This window comes from Tachyglossus aculeatus, chromosome 16, assembly GCF_015852505.1.
Source record: "Tachyglossus aculeatus isolate mTacAcu1 chromosome 16, mTacAcu1.pri, whole genome shotgun sequence".
Lineage (NCBI taxonomy): Eukaryota > Metazoa > Chordata > Mammalia > Monotremata > Tachyglossidae > Tachyglossus > Tachyglossus aculeatus.
The window spans coordinates 16383522-16400570 of NC_052081.1; the positions used below are offsets into that span (position 1 = coordinate 16383522).

The 17049-nt window shown below is 39.9% G+C and overlaps 1 protein-coding gene across 3 annotated transcripts in view; it reads right to left on the reverse strand.

The window, feature by feature from the left end:
• Positions 1-17049, reverse strand: part of BRINP3 (BMP/retinoic acid inducible neural specific 3) — a 441851-nt gene that overhangs the window by 98682 nt on the left and 326120 nt on the right. For all 3 annotated transcript variants that reach the window (XM_038758436.1, XM_038758434.1, XM_038758435.1), the window contains 2 exons: positions 13982-14172; positions 1013-1203 (listed from right to left, as the gene is read on the reverse strand). In XM_038758436.1, coding sequence (XP_038614364.1) covers positions 1013-1203; positions 13982-14172 — 382 coding nt within the window. The remainder of the gene's footprint in view (positions 1-1012; positions 1204-13981; positions 14173-17049) is intronic.

Consider the following 17049-nt stretch of genomic DNA (forward strand, 5'->3'; position numbering starts at 1 on the left):
TGGCTTAGTGGATAGAGTCCACCTGTAGAATGAGAGCTTCCCCCTCTAGACTGTGAGCTCACTGTGAGCAGGGAATGTGTCTGATATATTGTACTTTTCCAAGCACTTAGTACAGCGTTTTGCACACAGTATTTGCTCGATAAATACATTGGAATGAATGAATGAATAGAGCTCGGGCCTGGGAGTTGGAAGGACCTGGGTTGTAATCCCAGCTCCACCACATGTCTTCTGTGTGATCTTGAATAAGTCACTTGAATTCTCTGGGCCTGAATTACCACAACTGTAAAATGGGGAATAAGATTGTGAGCCTCACGCGGGCCAGGGTCTTTGTCCAGCTTGATTCACCCCAATAATAATAATAATAATGGTATTTGTTAAGCACTTACTATGTGCAAAGCACTGTTCTAAGCACTGGGGAGGTTACAAAGTGGTCAGGTTGTCCCACGGGGGGCTCACAGCCTTAACCCCCATTTTACAGATGAGGTAACTGAGGCACAGAGAAGTTAAGTGACTTGCCCAAAGTCACACAGCTGACAGTTGGCAGAGTGGGATTAGAACCCATGACCTCTGACTCCAAAGCCCGGGCTCTTCCCACCGAGCCACGCTGCTTCTAGTGCTTGGCACATAAGTGCTTACCAAGTACCATAATTAATTATTATTTAATAAAGTTGGTAGACACAAGTACATATTTCATACTCTACTATAATCTCTATCTGGAATAATCTATTTCATTATCTCTTCCTTCTGTAAACGGTAAGCTCCTTATGTTTTACCAATTCTGTTTTATTGTACTTCCCCTAGTACTCACTTTAATGCCCTGCACATGGTAAGTGACCAATAAATACGATTGATTGGAAAGAAAATTGGAGGGGGGAGCAGTGAGGAGTGATTTGCTGTGTAATTTTTAACGATCTTTAAGTGCTTAGTCATTATATGTTGATGATTACAGAGTGAGGCATATTTCATCAGCCAAGGAATAAAGGCAGGCATCCAGCTGGAGTGTTTTTCTTACCTTTATGGCTGTGGACGCGATTTGAATGTGGTGAAGTCGGCGGAGGGTGCTGTCCCTGTCGATAAAGTAGGAAGCAGCCAGCTGATGTAGCGTTTCCAGACTCACCGAAGAACTGTTGCTGTTGGACTCACTTCCCTCTGACTTCTTGCTCAGCTTCCGCTTGTCCACAAAAATCGTGAGGGACTCCTCGCCTGCATCATGAGAGAAATGGTAAGAAATTTCCCTGCCCAAGGTTTTGTGGATTTTGCACATATAGTCCTGATTTGTGGTCGCGGTTAGATAGAGAATATAAATGAGCGGAAGAGGCCATACATTGAATTGACTGGGGAAGGGGAAATTCTCCTTATTTTTTTCAGATCTAGGCAGACCTTTCTATTCCTGAAGTGTGTGACAGATGAAACAGTTGAATCAATCAGTCGTATTTATTGAGCGCTTACTGTGTGCAGAGCACTGTACTAAGCGCTTCGGAAGTACAAGTTGGCAACATATAGAGACGGTCCCTACCCAACAGTGGGCTCACAGCTTAGAAGAACAATCTAGTTGAACAATTGAATTAATTTAGTCTTGATGAATTATATTAATATTGAATAGTTCTGTTTCAAGGAGGGAATGAAGGAGGTGGTATCCATGGAGCCAATCTACCTTAGAGGAGAAACCATTCTGCTCTGAGGAATCAATCAATCAATCAATCAATCGTATTTATTGAGCGCTTACTATGTGCAGAGCACTGTACTAAGCGCTTGGGAAGTACATATTGGCAACACATAGAGACAGTCCCTACCCAACAGTGGGCTCACAGTCTAAAAGGGGGAGACAGAGACAGAGGAAGGCACTCCATGAGCTGCCTACTTATTGAAAAGCAAAGTGGCTTAGTGGAAAGAGCACAGGCCTGGGACTCAGAGGACCGGGGTTCTAATCCCCGCTCTGCCATTTGTCTGCTGTGTGATCTTGGGCAAGTCACTTAACTTCTCTGGGCCTCAGTTCCCTCAACTGAAAAATAAGGATTCAATACCTCTTCTCCCTCCTAGACTGAGTCTCTGATAATCTTGTATGAGAAGCAGCGTGGCTCAGTGGAAAGAACACAAGCTTTGGAGTCAGAGATCATGGGTTAAAATCCCGGCTCTGACAATTGTCAGCTGTGTGACTTTGGGCAAATCACTTAACTTCTCTGTGCCTCAGTTACCTCATCTGTAAAATGAGGATTAAGACTGTGAGCCCTCCATGGGACAACCTGATCACCTTGTAACCTCCCCAGCACTTAGAATAGTGCTTTGCACTTAGTAAGCACTTAATAAATGCCATCATTATTATTATTGCTACCCAGCGCTTTGTAGAATGCTTGGCACACAGAAAGCACTTATCAAGTACTATAATTACTATTATTGTCATTATTACCTATCTTGGTGGCTAAAAACCTTCAGAATGTCCATTTCCTATTATTCATGAAACATTCTCGACTAATCTCCAGTCTCAACGCCTTCCTCAGCCACTACCATATATCTACTGGATTATTATCTGGTAGTTTGGACAATGCCCAAATCCAACCCTGAGATCTCTGTCCTCTTTCATAATAGATTAAAACATTGATTTGGACTGAAACGCTTCTGTAGCCATGCTTTACTCTCACAAGTACAGGAAAAAAAAATGGTCAGACAGGACATCTTTCATTCTGCCTTGACTGGCAATACCACAATGGTAAAGTTCCTGGAAAAGTTCTTGAGAAGCAGAATGACCTCAAAGCCTGGGAGTCGGAGGGACCTAGGTTTTAATCCCTACTCTGATACTTGCCTACTATGGCCTCGGGCAAGTCACTAACTTCCCCATGACTCAGTTACCTTATCTGTAAAATGGGGATTAAGACAGTGAGCTCCCTGTGGGACATGAACTGTGTCCATGATTAGCTTCTGTCTACCCCAGAGCTTCGTATAGTGCCTGGCACATAGTAGGTGCTTATCAAGTACCACTTGAAAAAAAAAGTCAAATTTGCTGTCTGAACCTTGACCATCAGTGGTATCTAGGATACACTAATGGTAACATACTGACTTAGCCAGTGAGACAAAATGCTATTTCTTGCATCAATAAAAAGTGTGAATTATGTGTCATTCCTCTTCGTGGGAGGAATGTGTCTGTTATATTGTACTCTCCCAAGTGCTTACTGCAGTGCTCTGCACACAGTAAGCACTCAATAATATCGATGACTTGACCATCCGGCCTCTGTCCAAATCATGGACTTTTCCATCACTCTATGGGTTCAGTATTCTCTTACAAGCTACGAGGATACCACTCATCTGTTTTAAATAAAATCAGCATACACTTAGGCCAAGGTGGCATCTGATTTATCCAAAAAATCCCATTTTCCCAATTTTAATCATGTTGCACAAGGTCCTGTATCACAGTCTAAATTGCAGAGTGAGGGTCATAGATTAATTTTGGTTCCATATGATACCCCAGCCATATTTTTCTTTAATTCAAAGTATGCTATTTTCCCATCAGTGAATTAATTTAGTTTACTTTGAGTTTGCAAATATCAACCTCCACTAGTACTTGATGCCATTTCTAACATTGTGTCCACCTGAAAGTTGATGAAAGTCCCTTGAAAAATCCAAAATGAGTGGCTTAAGACTTATGATGGTATTCTAAAACCAAGCTGAAAGACTAGTGTCCCTTGCTTTAACTAAGGGACAGCACAGCTTCAGGGATTGATATTTTCATATTCTTGGAAGGGGCTTTAGCCCATAACAGTCAAACTTGATGTTGTACTAGTTCTCTTCTATACCCATCTGTTCTGTGGCACCATGCCCACTCTCAAGATGGTATGACAATTTCAAAAGTGGACATTGTGCCAAGCAACATGGCTTTAGAAGGACAGTGTGCTCGATTTTCAAAGGGAAAGATTCTTAAAGAACATAATCTTCAAAGCAAACCTATTCCAATGAAAAACACTAGCTTCACTCCAATAGACCACATCTGTTAATAGTCTGTCAATTTCTAAGGATTATTAAAAATTTGATTTTGGAGAAAAAGTCTTGGAGAAAAGAGTACTTTTTTTGTTAATGTGCTGCAGATATTCTATAAAATACATTATAAAGGTTAAGAAAAATCAAGACAATCTGCAGCACAACTTTTGATGTAAATGTTTCAAATTTTACCATTTTAGAATCTCTATGCTGAACCTGATAACACCTTGAAGTCTTATATATTCCATAAAGGATTAAGACAGGATATCACTCTACAGGTTTCTTTTCTGGGAACACTTTTTTTTTTTGTTTATGGAATTCTGCCATATTTCTCTATTCTGGCTCCCTACAATGATTATTTAATTCTGTGAACAATGCCTGCAGTAAAAAATACTTTACGACAAGTATAGTACTGCTGTATTTGTTTTCCTTTAATGAAGAATTCAAAGTACTACAGAAAATTTGAGGTTGGTTCCTGAATTAAAGTTAAGATCTAGAACATTTCTATGGGTTTAAACATACTCACACTCCAGAAATAAAGGAGAAGCTTACAAAGTGGGTAAACTTTAGATTTTTAACTTTATCATCACACCAATAATTACTAAGCAAAGTCACCTAAATCCTGAAAGTAAACAGAAAACAGCCTGCTGAAAATGTCACAAACTCAGGAAATAGAAAAAGTGTGCATTTGACTTTTCTAATCTTCAGCAAAAGGGGACTTGTACTTCCCAAGAGCTTAGTACAGTGCTCTGCACACAGTAAGTGCTCAATAAATACGATTGATTGACTGACTTCTAAAGTGTGAGGAATAAGTCTTGTGACTGCTGATATCCTAGTTACATGCATGACTGAAGATTTGTCACTCAAGAAGTAACTATGTATTTTTAATAATGTGAAATAATGTGAAACTTTGCTAAAATATCAAAATCAATTTAATGGATATGGGAAAAAAGGGAAAGGAAGGGAAACTGGGATTAACGGTCATTTGACAATGAGCTTTCTCCTATGAATCAATGTCTTATGACAAGAGTTTGTGGGCACTGATTCAGCTTAGAACTAGGCCATATAGGGCTACCGGTCACAGAAAGGTCTAAGGCGGTGTCAGAAAAAGCCGATTCACCTGTAGTAGCAGCATGGGAAAGAGTCAAAGCCTGGTGATCAAAACGCTGATCAAAGACAACAGCGGAGACAAGTTTTTACTGCACAGAAGGCAGCGATGGTAAACCACTTGCGTATCTTTACCAAGAAAAACTCTTTGGATACACCTACCAGAATGACTTTATAAGAAGAGTGAGTGCTCTGAAGTGGGTGTATCCATGGAGTTATGGAACAGAAATGACTTGATGGCATTAGAAGAATAAGATAATGAGCTAAAACTTAGAAAAGGTCGATATTTCCATTCTATTTTTGTTGCAAGGACCAGTGTCAGAAGAGCCAGGAGAAACAGGCTCTTGGGTCAATGGTCAGGGGTCACAGGTATGTCTTCTCTAACAAAGAGCCTGAGTGTTGCTGGCCAGTCAATGGGTGGAAGTAAAGATGTGATCACTCATGCTCCTTCTATAACGGTGTGTTAGAGTCAATATAGTGATAGGGAAACATCATGGAAGGGGAATCCATGATAGAGGTAGCTAGAGCCAGCACCGTTGCTTTGGGTAAGCGCTAAAATGTTGCTCACCCACGCAGTTGAGGAATCAGAATTGGCACTCCCCGCCTTGATGACGGAATGGGAGGAAATGGAAGTCCATGGAAGGGAGGAGTAACCCTGGATAACCTTTGTAAATAGCAACCCGAGGCTCCTTTTCACCCTTGGTCTGGTCTGATAGAAGAGTCATTATGCACAAGATTATCAACTCCTCCACTAGATATTCAGCTTTTCCACTAGACTGTAATCTCCTCTGCAGACTGTGAAGTCTACTAGATTATGATAATAATAATAATGTCATTTATTAAGCGCTTACTATGTGCAAAGCACTGATAAATAGAATATGATAAAACAAATAGAATAAATATGTACAAGTAAAATAAATAGAGTAATAAATATGTAGAAACATATATACAGGATGTAACTACTGAGTAGGTAATCAGGAGCGGTGAATACTGTGAAGTGTGCCAAGGCTTTTTAGGTGCAGAACCCATAAACGCTGATGTGACCATAGTATCATGCCATTGTTGGGCTGTTACATAATAATAATAATAATTAATTGCATTTATTAAGTGCTTACTCTGTGCCAGGCACTGTTCTATGTGCTGGAGTGGATAAAGCAAATTGGGTTGGACACAGTTTCTGTCCCACATAGGGCTCACAGTGTTATTCCACATTTTATAGTTGAGGGGACTGAGGCATAGAGAAGTGAAGTGACTTGCCTAAGGTCACACAGCAGACAAGTGGTGGAGCTAGGATTAGAACCCATGACCTTCTGACTCTCAGGCCCATGCTCAATCTACTATATGCTGCTTCTCTACATAATAATAAAAATAATAATAATAATAATAATGATAATAAACAGGCCCAGGCTCATCATAACCCAGCAGCCGATTAGCTTGGTGATTCCGGGACCTTGTCTGATCATGTTAGCCAATTATTTTTCAGAATTCCTGCCGGTCCTAATCGTCTCACAGAACGCCCTAGGTAATTCTATAGTCAGAAACCTTCACCACTCATGGCACGATCCCAGCAGATAGAACCGGAATTAGGATCCAGGTATCCAGGTTCCCAAAGCAGATTCTCATTCCACTTGAATGAATTCATAAATCAGATTATAAATATCTTAAACAGCTAGACTTTCCTAGAGGGTTATGCTCTTCCATCCTCAATGTTGGCTGTTTCTTGAAGCAGAAGCAAACAAATAATGTCATAAATAAATAAATTATTAGCTAAAGCGATGCATTAAGTCTTTCAGGTCAGTAGGGAACTACTTATACAATTATTCCTTCCGTAATCCAATTGTACATTAGTAACCCACAGTGGAATTTCATAATCCAGTGGGTGAGCATATTTTTGTGTCATGACATAAAATACAAGTTCTACAATATTTTATTTGGTACAATAGAATATGCTGAAAGGAGATATGGGGGAGAATGCATTGTAAAATTCATTTCACTTTCAATAATACTGCAGAGTTACTTAAGCATTCCAGTGCTATTTGGAACTATGAGAATTTGTCAGAATGAATTTATCTTGCCAAAATTTAATGAGAAGGAATTAACCTTTTATAAAACAATAATTGAGTGAATAATTTATGTAGGGCTATTTTCAATTTATATTAAGATGTCCTCTCTCTACAGGCTCCAATCTTTAAGTAATAGTAGTCAAACCTCTATACATGTTCCTTTTCCTTATGAAATCAATTTTTGTACTTTTGTGGATCATCCAAAGTTATATTTGTTTTCAATATTTTTGCAGTATACTGCATTGAGAGACATACAACCCGAAAAGGATGAGATCAATATATCCTAGAAGTGCAATCACTTCCTGGATTGATTCTTTAAAATGAGACACTTATTTTCAGCACTTAAACAGTTATGGCGTTTAGCTGTCATTATACAAAACGAATCAGGTTCAATAAATAGCCTGACTAGCGTTATAAAATTCAGCAAAGGAAAAGAGCAGCCAAGGGAAATGAAGCTGGAAGAGAACTTTTGAAATGCTTTTCCCCCTCTACAGGAAGACAATCTGATCAGTAAGCTCTCTTCATAATAAAATCTCTCATCAAGACATAAAATGTGGTCTGCAATATAAATTCAAATTTAGTTGAGTGATAGGATGCATTAATTATTATTTCTGTAGTCTAATCTTCCCCTCTGCTTCTCATATCTGTAGAGGCAGATTAGCAAAACCTGGTTAGGGAATGGTTCTGGCTTTTAACTGGGAGTAAAACAGGCAAAAGGGACCAGAAAGAAGAGCGGGAAGTATATCCTTGCAGCAAGTGTCCCTAGGAAATATGTTTTCTAGGAGGCAGGTTAGAAGAAGCAGGGCCAACTGGCCACTTGTCTGCTGTGTGACCTTGGGCAATTCACTTGGCATATCTGTGCCTCATTTATCTCATCTGTAAAATGGGGATTAAGACTGTGAGTTCTACCTAAGACCTGGACTATGTCCAACCTGATTAACTCCTATCTCCCCCAGCACTTAGTACAGTGCCTGACATATAATTAGCACTTAACAAATACATTAAAAAAAAAAAAAAGAGGCAGAGGCCTATAGTTCTCAGGATCCTTCACCTGAGTTTCCTTCATCTCCTTGCTCCAGGAATAAGACTCCTATCTGTAATTTATTTTAATGTCTGTCTTCCTATGTCCTTGAGGACAAGGTTCATGTCTCCCGATTCTATCGTATTACTCTCTCCCAAGTGCTCTGCACACAGTAAGCATTCAATAACGTGATCACTGGATTGACACAATCACCAAAATTAGAAAAATCTTTACATTCAAGAGAACCCAACTTTTCTACCCTCAGTATATAACACGGCCAGTGTCCATGGCTCTATCTCCGTATATAGAAAAGTTCACTTGTGTCTTAAAGGTGGTCTGCAGAATATCAAGGGGGATTAAAAACAACTTCTGGGACTGAGCGTTTGAAAAATATCTAGAAATATTTTTTTCTATGCTTCCTCCATGTCTACCCTTGAGATCAGAATTTCTTTTTTGAGCTTGGAACATTCCCCACAAGGCACATGTCTTCTCTTCCTCTTCCGGATTTATAAGATGCATTGTTTCTTATCACATTTTTACTCTGCACTTTTCTCAGGGAAGGGAGGAGTGCATTATACCCATTTTCAACTTGTGGAATTGAGACAACTTCAGCCCCACAGCACTTATGTCCATATCTGTAATCCATTAAAAATCACATCTGTCTATCCTTCTAGACGGTGAGCTCATTGTGGGCAGGGAATATGTCTATCAACTCTGTTGCATCACGCTCTCCCAAACACTTGGTACAGTGCTTTGCACACATTAAGTGCTCAGTATATATGACTGATTGATAGGTAGTCAAGTGACACAGTTCATTGGTGGCAGAATGGAAGTGAGACTTCAAGTTTCCTGAAAACCAACCTAGTGCTCTATCATGGAGTCATTGATGGCTCCATACAATGTACAGACAACAGAGCATCTAATATGGTGATGGCAAATGATAGTCACAGCACGGAGCCTTAAAACAGAAGGCAATCCATCAGAAATATCCATCATAATTGCAGATTTACAAACCTATATGATGTCCTTACTTCACAATTTTAGGTTTGAACAACAATGATATTTAGTGAGCATTTACTTTGTTCAGAGCACTCTAAGTGCTTCAGAGAGTAAAATACAACATATTTGGTAGATAGGTTCTCTGCCTATAAGCTTTCACTCTAGATGGGGAGAAAACAGAGTAAGCTGCAGATGGTTATCCAGGGGGCAATTTTATCCTCAAAGATGCCATCAAGTCGTGCTTTTGTCCTTCCAAATCCCCTCCCCATTTCTGCTTCAGATTTAGGAATTGCATCTCACCGGGCAGACTGTAGATGTACCAACCAAATCGGCTGCTGTCTGAGAGCACCAATCAGAAGAAGTGACTGTGGGCAGCTCATAGAACAAGGCTTTTAACTGATGGAATAAGATCAAAGAAGATCAACTGGAAACTTAGGAAGGCACAATTTGGAATTTACTGGATTTGCACACTTGTCATCTAACCCCTGGAACACAGGCTATCTCACCTGTGCATTGGCACAAGGCTCATTTACATCCCTACTTCCCTAGGGTAAGCATGTAAGGAGGATGGACAACAGTACAATAACAAACAGCTGAAATAGAAAGCCATAAACAGAGAAAGCAGAAGAAATCATTCAAAGACAAAATACTGCAAAACCTCGAGTGATGTGGTTCAGCATTTGGTAAGTAGGAGAAAGAAGACGACAAACCAGGCTGGCATTTGCATTCGAAATGAGGTGACTAAAATGAGACTTTGAAAAGGGGACTCAGTGAGACACAGAGACAGTGGCAGGTGTTGTGGATGATTTTGACATACCCAGAGGTGGGACAGTCTTCAGATAAAACACTGCTGATTCTGTGTTCTAGGGATTGATGGGACCATTTTTAAGATGTTTTGGCACTGTTGTGGATTTGACAATTCAATCCCTCATGTAAAGGATAATCAGGGAGTTAGTCTCATAAATGAAATAGAATAGGTCACAGACAACTGATAGATACCCTCTGAGGGCTCTTCGAAGTGTTTTGCTTCTCGGGCTTCGACGACTGGAATGGAATTCCAACAACGTGACATTCGGTTTAACTGGTCTTGTGGAATTAACAAAAGACAGAATCGGAAAGAAGTTTGTGGTTCCCTTTGTCATAATTGACACCCCACAGCAAACTTAGACTCAATAATTTTAATTTTCAGTGCATGGGCAGATTTAAGGGGAAAGACAAACCAGAGCAAAATGTTTGTTTCATTTTTTAGACTTCAATATACACAATATATACAAAGCCCTGTCAATACACATAGATCGACGGATATCCAAGCTTTTTGAGTTAAAGTGTTCATACTCAGAATCATTCATGAACCAGACCACTAACTAAGATTCCAGATATTAAATTAATAGGCAGGATGTGAAGGAGCTTGAGGGCCCATTCCTGAATTTAAGAGCTCTGTCCAGCTTGCTGATTGTGTCTAATTTGCTAATGTTCTGGGAAATGTAAATCTCTAAGTAAATGTAATCCCTATAAGTAGACAGTTTTTTTAATAGGTTTCCAGCTTGCCTTCAGTCTGCTTGCACATCATTTGTGCCACTAATAGGGGCTTGTTTCAAAAATCAGAATCTACCTAAAACCATTGTACTCAACACTGGATTTGATTCAATAGGATCAGATCCATTCCCTGTCCCAATGGGAGTTTGCAGCTCAAGGGAGAAAAAGTATTTAATCTCCATTTTACAGATGAGGAAACAAGCACAAAAGTGAAGTGACTTGCCCAAGGTCCTGCAGCAAGCAAGTGGCAGAGCTGGGATTAGAATTTAGGTCTCCTCACTTCTAGTCCTGCACTCTTTCTACTGGGTCATGCTGCTTTTCCATTGGAAAAGACATGAAGAAATCCAAGGGTAGGCCTTGCTGTCCACCTGGGGCTAAGAAAAGCTTGACCATATATAAACGCGTACCACAAGATATAGAGGTAGAAGGATCAATGGTTAAACTGTTCTAGGCCATTCTATTTTTATGAAATCTACTTTTAAAGCTCTCTAGGGATAGAGAGACTGCAACCTCCTTTGCAAACCCTTTGCAGTATTAATGGCCCTGAAAGTACAGTAGCACTAACTCAGTCTAACCAAATTATTTTGCTATAAATTATGCTAATTTCCTCCAGCTTGGTGATTTACTGCTATTGAATGTGTGTTTGTAGCTCTACCTTCATAATAACTGGGCCAATTACCACTTTTACTATTCATTCTTTTAATCATACTTATTGAGCATTTACTGTGTGAAAAGCACTGTACTAAACACTTGTAGCAGTGTTACTATTAGTATTATTATGGATTTTTATGACATCTAGTAATCTAGGGCACAAACCTTTCACTTTTCTTATGGGTATTTTGGTCATACAAGAAAAGAACTGGTGTCAAAGTTTACACATTTTTTCTTTAGATTAAGATTTTGAGATCTCTATACTGTAAACATTCCCTGAAAGCAGGGAATGTGTCTACCAACTCTGTTGCATTGTACTCTCCCAAGCATTTCATACAGAGTTCTGCACACAGATAGCACTCAACAACATTGATTGATTGATTAGATTTAGGCAATTTGATAAAATAGAAGGGAGATAAATCTATAATAATAATAATAATAATAATGGCATTTATTAAGTGCTTACTATGTGCAAAGCACTGTTCTAAACACTGGGAAGGTTACAAGGTGATCAGGTTGTCCCACGGGGGGCTCACAATCTTAATCCCCATTTTACAGATGAGGTAACTGAGGCACAGGGAAGTTAATTGACTTGTCCAAAGTCACACAGCTGACAATTGGCTGAGCCGGAATTCGAACCCATGAACTCTGACTCCAAAGTCCGTGCTCTTTCCACTGAGCCACACTGCTTCCCCCAAAAAGTTGGTTTGTAAAATGTATGGTTTGTAAAAACCATAGAACTGACAATCCAGAGACCCAGTTTCTAAATCCAGAATTGCCCTTAGACTGCTATATGACTTTGGTCAAGTCATTTGCTCTTTCTATACCTCAGTTTCCTCATGTGTCATTATCTATTCTTCCTCCCCTTTACACTGTGAGCCCCGTTTGAGGCAGGGACTGTGTCTGATCTGATTGTATCTATCCCAGCATTTAATAGAGTTCAGGGCACATAGTAAGTGCTTAATAAATTTATGATCATTACAATAAATACCAGTTAAAAGATTAGCCTTCTGATTAATAAAAATCCACATGACTTTGAAATATTAACTGCAAGAAGAACTGTTGCTATTTATGAAGGTTTTGGAATTTGTTTTACTGGGTTGATTTCTTTGAAAGTTTTCCTGTTGCAGTGTGCAACTAGAAATAATCCCAACTTTATTTGACTACCTGTCAGAATTGTTCCTGTTGTTCATGTTATTTGCATTTCTGCATTACAAAAATCTCGGTGATGAAGAGATACAAATTTAAAATTCAAACGCAGTCTTAATTAGGGCTGACCCCATTCCGCTTACCTATTTGGGGAAAAAGTTGATTTAACCACTTTCTAATGCTCCAAGACACCACCACCATTAGGTGGTTAGACACCACCTAATGACACAGGCCAATGATGAGATCACAAAGCTCATACTCCAAATTATTGGCTCACATGTTACCATGTGGTAGAAATCTAGTGGAAAGAGGTGTGGCGGGGGGAGGGGAATGTTGGGTGGTTGAACTTGTTCACACTTGGAAAATAGAGCACTACCTCTAAAGTTCCTTACTGTGTGTGTGTCTGTCTGTCTGAAAAGGCCAGTGAAGAATCACAATCATGATCACACTTTGCCCTCACACACACTGTTTTTTGTTCAGCTACTGTGTATAGTTCTCGATGCTGTTGTCTCCTTTGTCTTGGTATCTCCAAGATTCCCCTCAAAAATAATAATGGCTGTATTTCTTAAGTGTTTACCGTGTGCCCGGCACTGAACTAAAAACTGGGGCAGCTTCAAGATAATCAGGTTGGACACAGTCCCTGTCTCACAGCGTCAAGAGAAGGGAGAATAGGTATTAAATCTCCATTTTACAGATGAGGGCAACTGAGGCACAAAAAAGAGTCAAGTGACTTTCCCAAAGTCACACAATAGGCAAGTGGCAGAGCTGGGATTAGAACACAGGTCTCCTTACAAAAGGAGTTCATCCTTTTTAGACTGCAGAACTCTAAGCAGTGGGGCTCAGTGGCAAGAGCCCGGGCTTTGGAGTCAGAGGTCATGGGTTCAAATCCCAGCTCTGCCAATTGTCAGCTGTGTGACTTTGGGCAAGTCACGTCACTTCTCTGTGCCTCAGTTACCTCATCTGTAAAAGGGGGGTTAAGACTGTGAGCCTCCCGTGGGACAACCTGATCACCTTGTAACCTCCCCAGCGCTTAGAAAAGTGCTTTGCACATAGTAAGTGCTTAATAAATGCCATTATTATTATTATTATCTGACAGACTGTCTCTTGATTTTTAGCAGAGATGTCATAGTGTCTGAAAAAAACATGAACGCTACATGACCGTCTGACCCAAGACCTTCTCTGCCTCAACTACTCTCTTTCCTTAAACCCATCACCACTGTAAAAGGATAGACTTGGAAATGTCATTATCCACAATCTCTCTAAAAAATGCAGAATTTTTTCTAGTTAATGAATTTTCATAAATTAGTTATCCATTAATATGGTAGGAGATGTTGGGGCATAGTCACCTCCAAGGAATATAGGGCAGTAAAAATGGCCCTATAGAATCACTCTCAGCATCTCTCCTGCAGATTTTGTGAGTCCCTCTTTATCTTATTCTTTGAAAATGTGGCTTGCATCAAAGGTATTTTGCAAAAACGACACATACCTCCCAGCGTAGCAGATAGTAGAAAGTGGGTCCCATATTTCTTGATTAGATTTTCCGTGATCTGCTGAAGAGTTGGTCGACGACCCAAGAGCCTTATGTTGCGGAAAAATTCAGGGGCGAGAGGCAGAGGGGAGCCAAGGAAATTTCTTCTTTCCACAGCAAGGTTGTTTACTTTCCAACGGCCAAACTCCCTGAAAGCAAATGTATTTTTTTTAATGTTCACATGTTTTAGAAATGTTTCCATTTGTAAAATTCACTTAGTTCAGCTATGACCCTTGTTTATCAACGATACTTGTTTTCCCCAAACCTCTCATTATATGTAGGAGAAGCATCTCATAGTTTTCATTACAACTGGAATGAATACACTGTAATCAAATCTCAAGGAGGAAAACTAAGCCACTTAAGTGCTACCGCTCCTATTGATTTTATTCAGACTTTGACAAGGCCATAAAATTTGATTTTATTATGCACCGAATTGCATGAAACTGGACAAATTCATGCAGCATTTTCTTTATTGTTCAAGACAGTTTTAAAAGACTGCATTACAATTTATTCCTATAATCATTCTCCCAATTGAGCTGAATATTTTTAGAATAATGGAAACTCAGGATGGGCACTAAGTGAGCATTTTTTTTTAAATTCATGCATTTATGCCTCTAAATGGAAAACCTATTTGAATACTGGGGGAAGTTTTAAAGGAAGGACTCCACTGGCCAAGACTGCACTTGGCAAGCATTTTTTAAATTATATTTTTCATGACTTCTACAATCTAAATTGAACTGAGCAAATTTTAACCTCCTGTTCAAGCTTTATGAGGATAGTGCCCCGGGGAAAAGAGAAGCATTCTGGGAGATATGGATCCCAACCAAATCCCTCTCCACAGACTGTTCCAGGAACTCTGCTGACAACCAATCGATGGTATTTACTGAATGCCTCTGAGTGAAAAGTACCATACTCAGGGTCCGGGAGAGAACAACAAAAAACACTCATGCCAACCTTTCGTGAAATTCACCATATCTAGCTGATTCCCCAAAAGCATTTAGGCAATTTCAACCCTGCACGATTAGAGGTTTGTCAACAACTACTGAGCTTCTCAGTCAACCAGAAAACACACGCAAAAACGGTAGCACAAGCTCATGAATCATAAACACTTTGTGGCAGAACCTCAAATCAATTTTGCTTAACAGATCTGTGTCTTTTTATGGTATTTGTTACACACTTATTTTGTGGCAGACACTGTATTAAGCCCTGGGGAAGATATAAGATGATCAGCTTGGACACCATCCATGGCCCTTGTGGGACTCACAATCTTAATCTCCATTTTACTGATGAGCTAACTGAGACACAGAAAAGTGATGGGACCTGACCAAGGTCAAATAGCAGACAAGTGTTAGAGTTGGAATCCTCAGACTCCAGGACCCAAGCTCTTCTGACTAGGCCACTCTGCTTCTATAATTGCAATCAATTGCAATGAAAATACTTGCATTCCATTGGAGACAAGGTCACACGTGTTGGTCTAATTTAGAATTGCTGAAGTATGCATTTGTTTTTTAAACAGACATTAGTTTAGCCCCTGTGAAAGCATAGCAACAACTGGGAGCAGTGAGCTTGAGTAGGAATGAGTAAAAGGGCTTGGCTCTGTGAGGACAACCTAATGGTAAACTGAATAAATTTGCTGAACTTGAGTCTTAAAGGTACTGGCCTTATTAGCCAATTCATTACCAGGGAATCTGTGGTTAACACTTTTTGTCACATTTTTGCACGGAAATGCTTAGATGAGATTTTTATATAATAGGCACTTTCTCTAGACTATGAGTTCCTTGTGGACAGGAGTGTCTAAAAATTCTACTGAGTTATACTTTCCTAAGTGTTTAGTATTCTCCTCTCAGGGTCGCCCCTGGAGACTTTTCTGTACTCTACCAGTCTCGACTATGGGAGGGAGAGTCAAGCAGAGGCCTACCCATTCCATTCCTAGCTTGGGCAGTGGCTGGCGAGTGGCAGGCCATCTTCAAGTCAAAATCCACCTGCGCTGGGCAGTAGTGTCATGAGTCGAAGGCGGAGACTCAAGTTTACTGTACAGAAGGAGGCAATGGTAAACCACTCCCGCATTTTTACCAAGAAAACTCTATGGATACACTACCAGAACAATTACAGATGGAGGTGGGACAGTCTGGGAGAGATGCATCCATGGCGTCTCTCTGGGTTGGAGATGACTCAACAGCATCAGACGAGACAAACAGTACAGTGCTGTGAACACCGTCAGCACTCTGTAAAAATAATTGACTGACTGATGGAAGAAGACTTCTGGTGTGCCTTCAGTGGTGTGAAGGGAGTGGAGTAGTTCAACAGAGGAGTACCACTTAGAGATGTATTGTCTCCAGATAGTGGAAATTCATGACTGCAAGAATGTTGCTATTGTTTTTCCAGGACGGTCCCACTAATTTGGTTGATTATGATGGGGTTTGTTCTATGCAGATTTGGGTCTGATTCGGCTTTTTATTCTTGCGGTGAGTTGTGTCTTTAACTATAGTTGTACTCTCCCAAACAACTAGTACTGTGTGCTGCCCATGATAAGCTCTCAAATATCAGTGAATCACATGCTACTTTTCCAAAAACACACTTGCCCATGAAGACTGCTAATAGGAGTGCTTAGTATAGTGGTATGCACACAATAAAACGTTAATACATACCACTGATTGATGGTTGGAAAAGTAGCACAATCAATGCACTCAAAAGTTTCCAGATTAATATTCTGTTGTAACCTTTCCCTAAATGTTCACTGGTTTCCACATAGGCACTGCCTACAATATGTGGATCTCTTCACAATTCATTCATTCAATCACATTTATTGAGCACTTACTGGGTGCAGAGCACTGTACTAAGCGCTTGGGAGAGTACAACACAATAATAAACAGACACATTCCCTGCCCACAGTGAGAGAGCCCTGTTACAAAGCACATTTTGAAATTCTTTTTCAACACCGTAATTTTCTATGATTTCAAATAACTTCACAAAACACTTTTAAATACAAAATGCCCAATCAGGTAAAAAAAAAAAATCCAACAGAT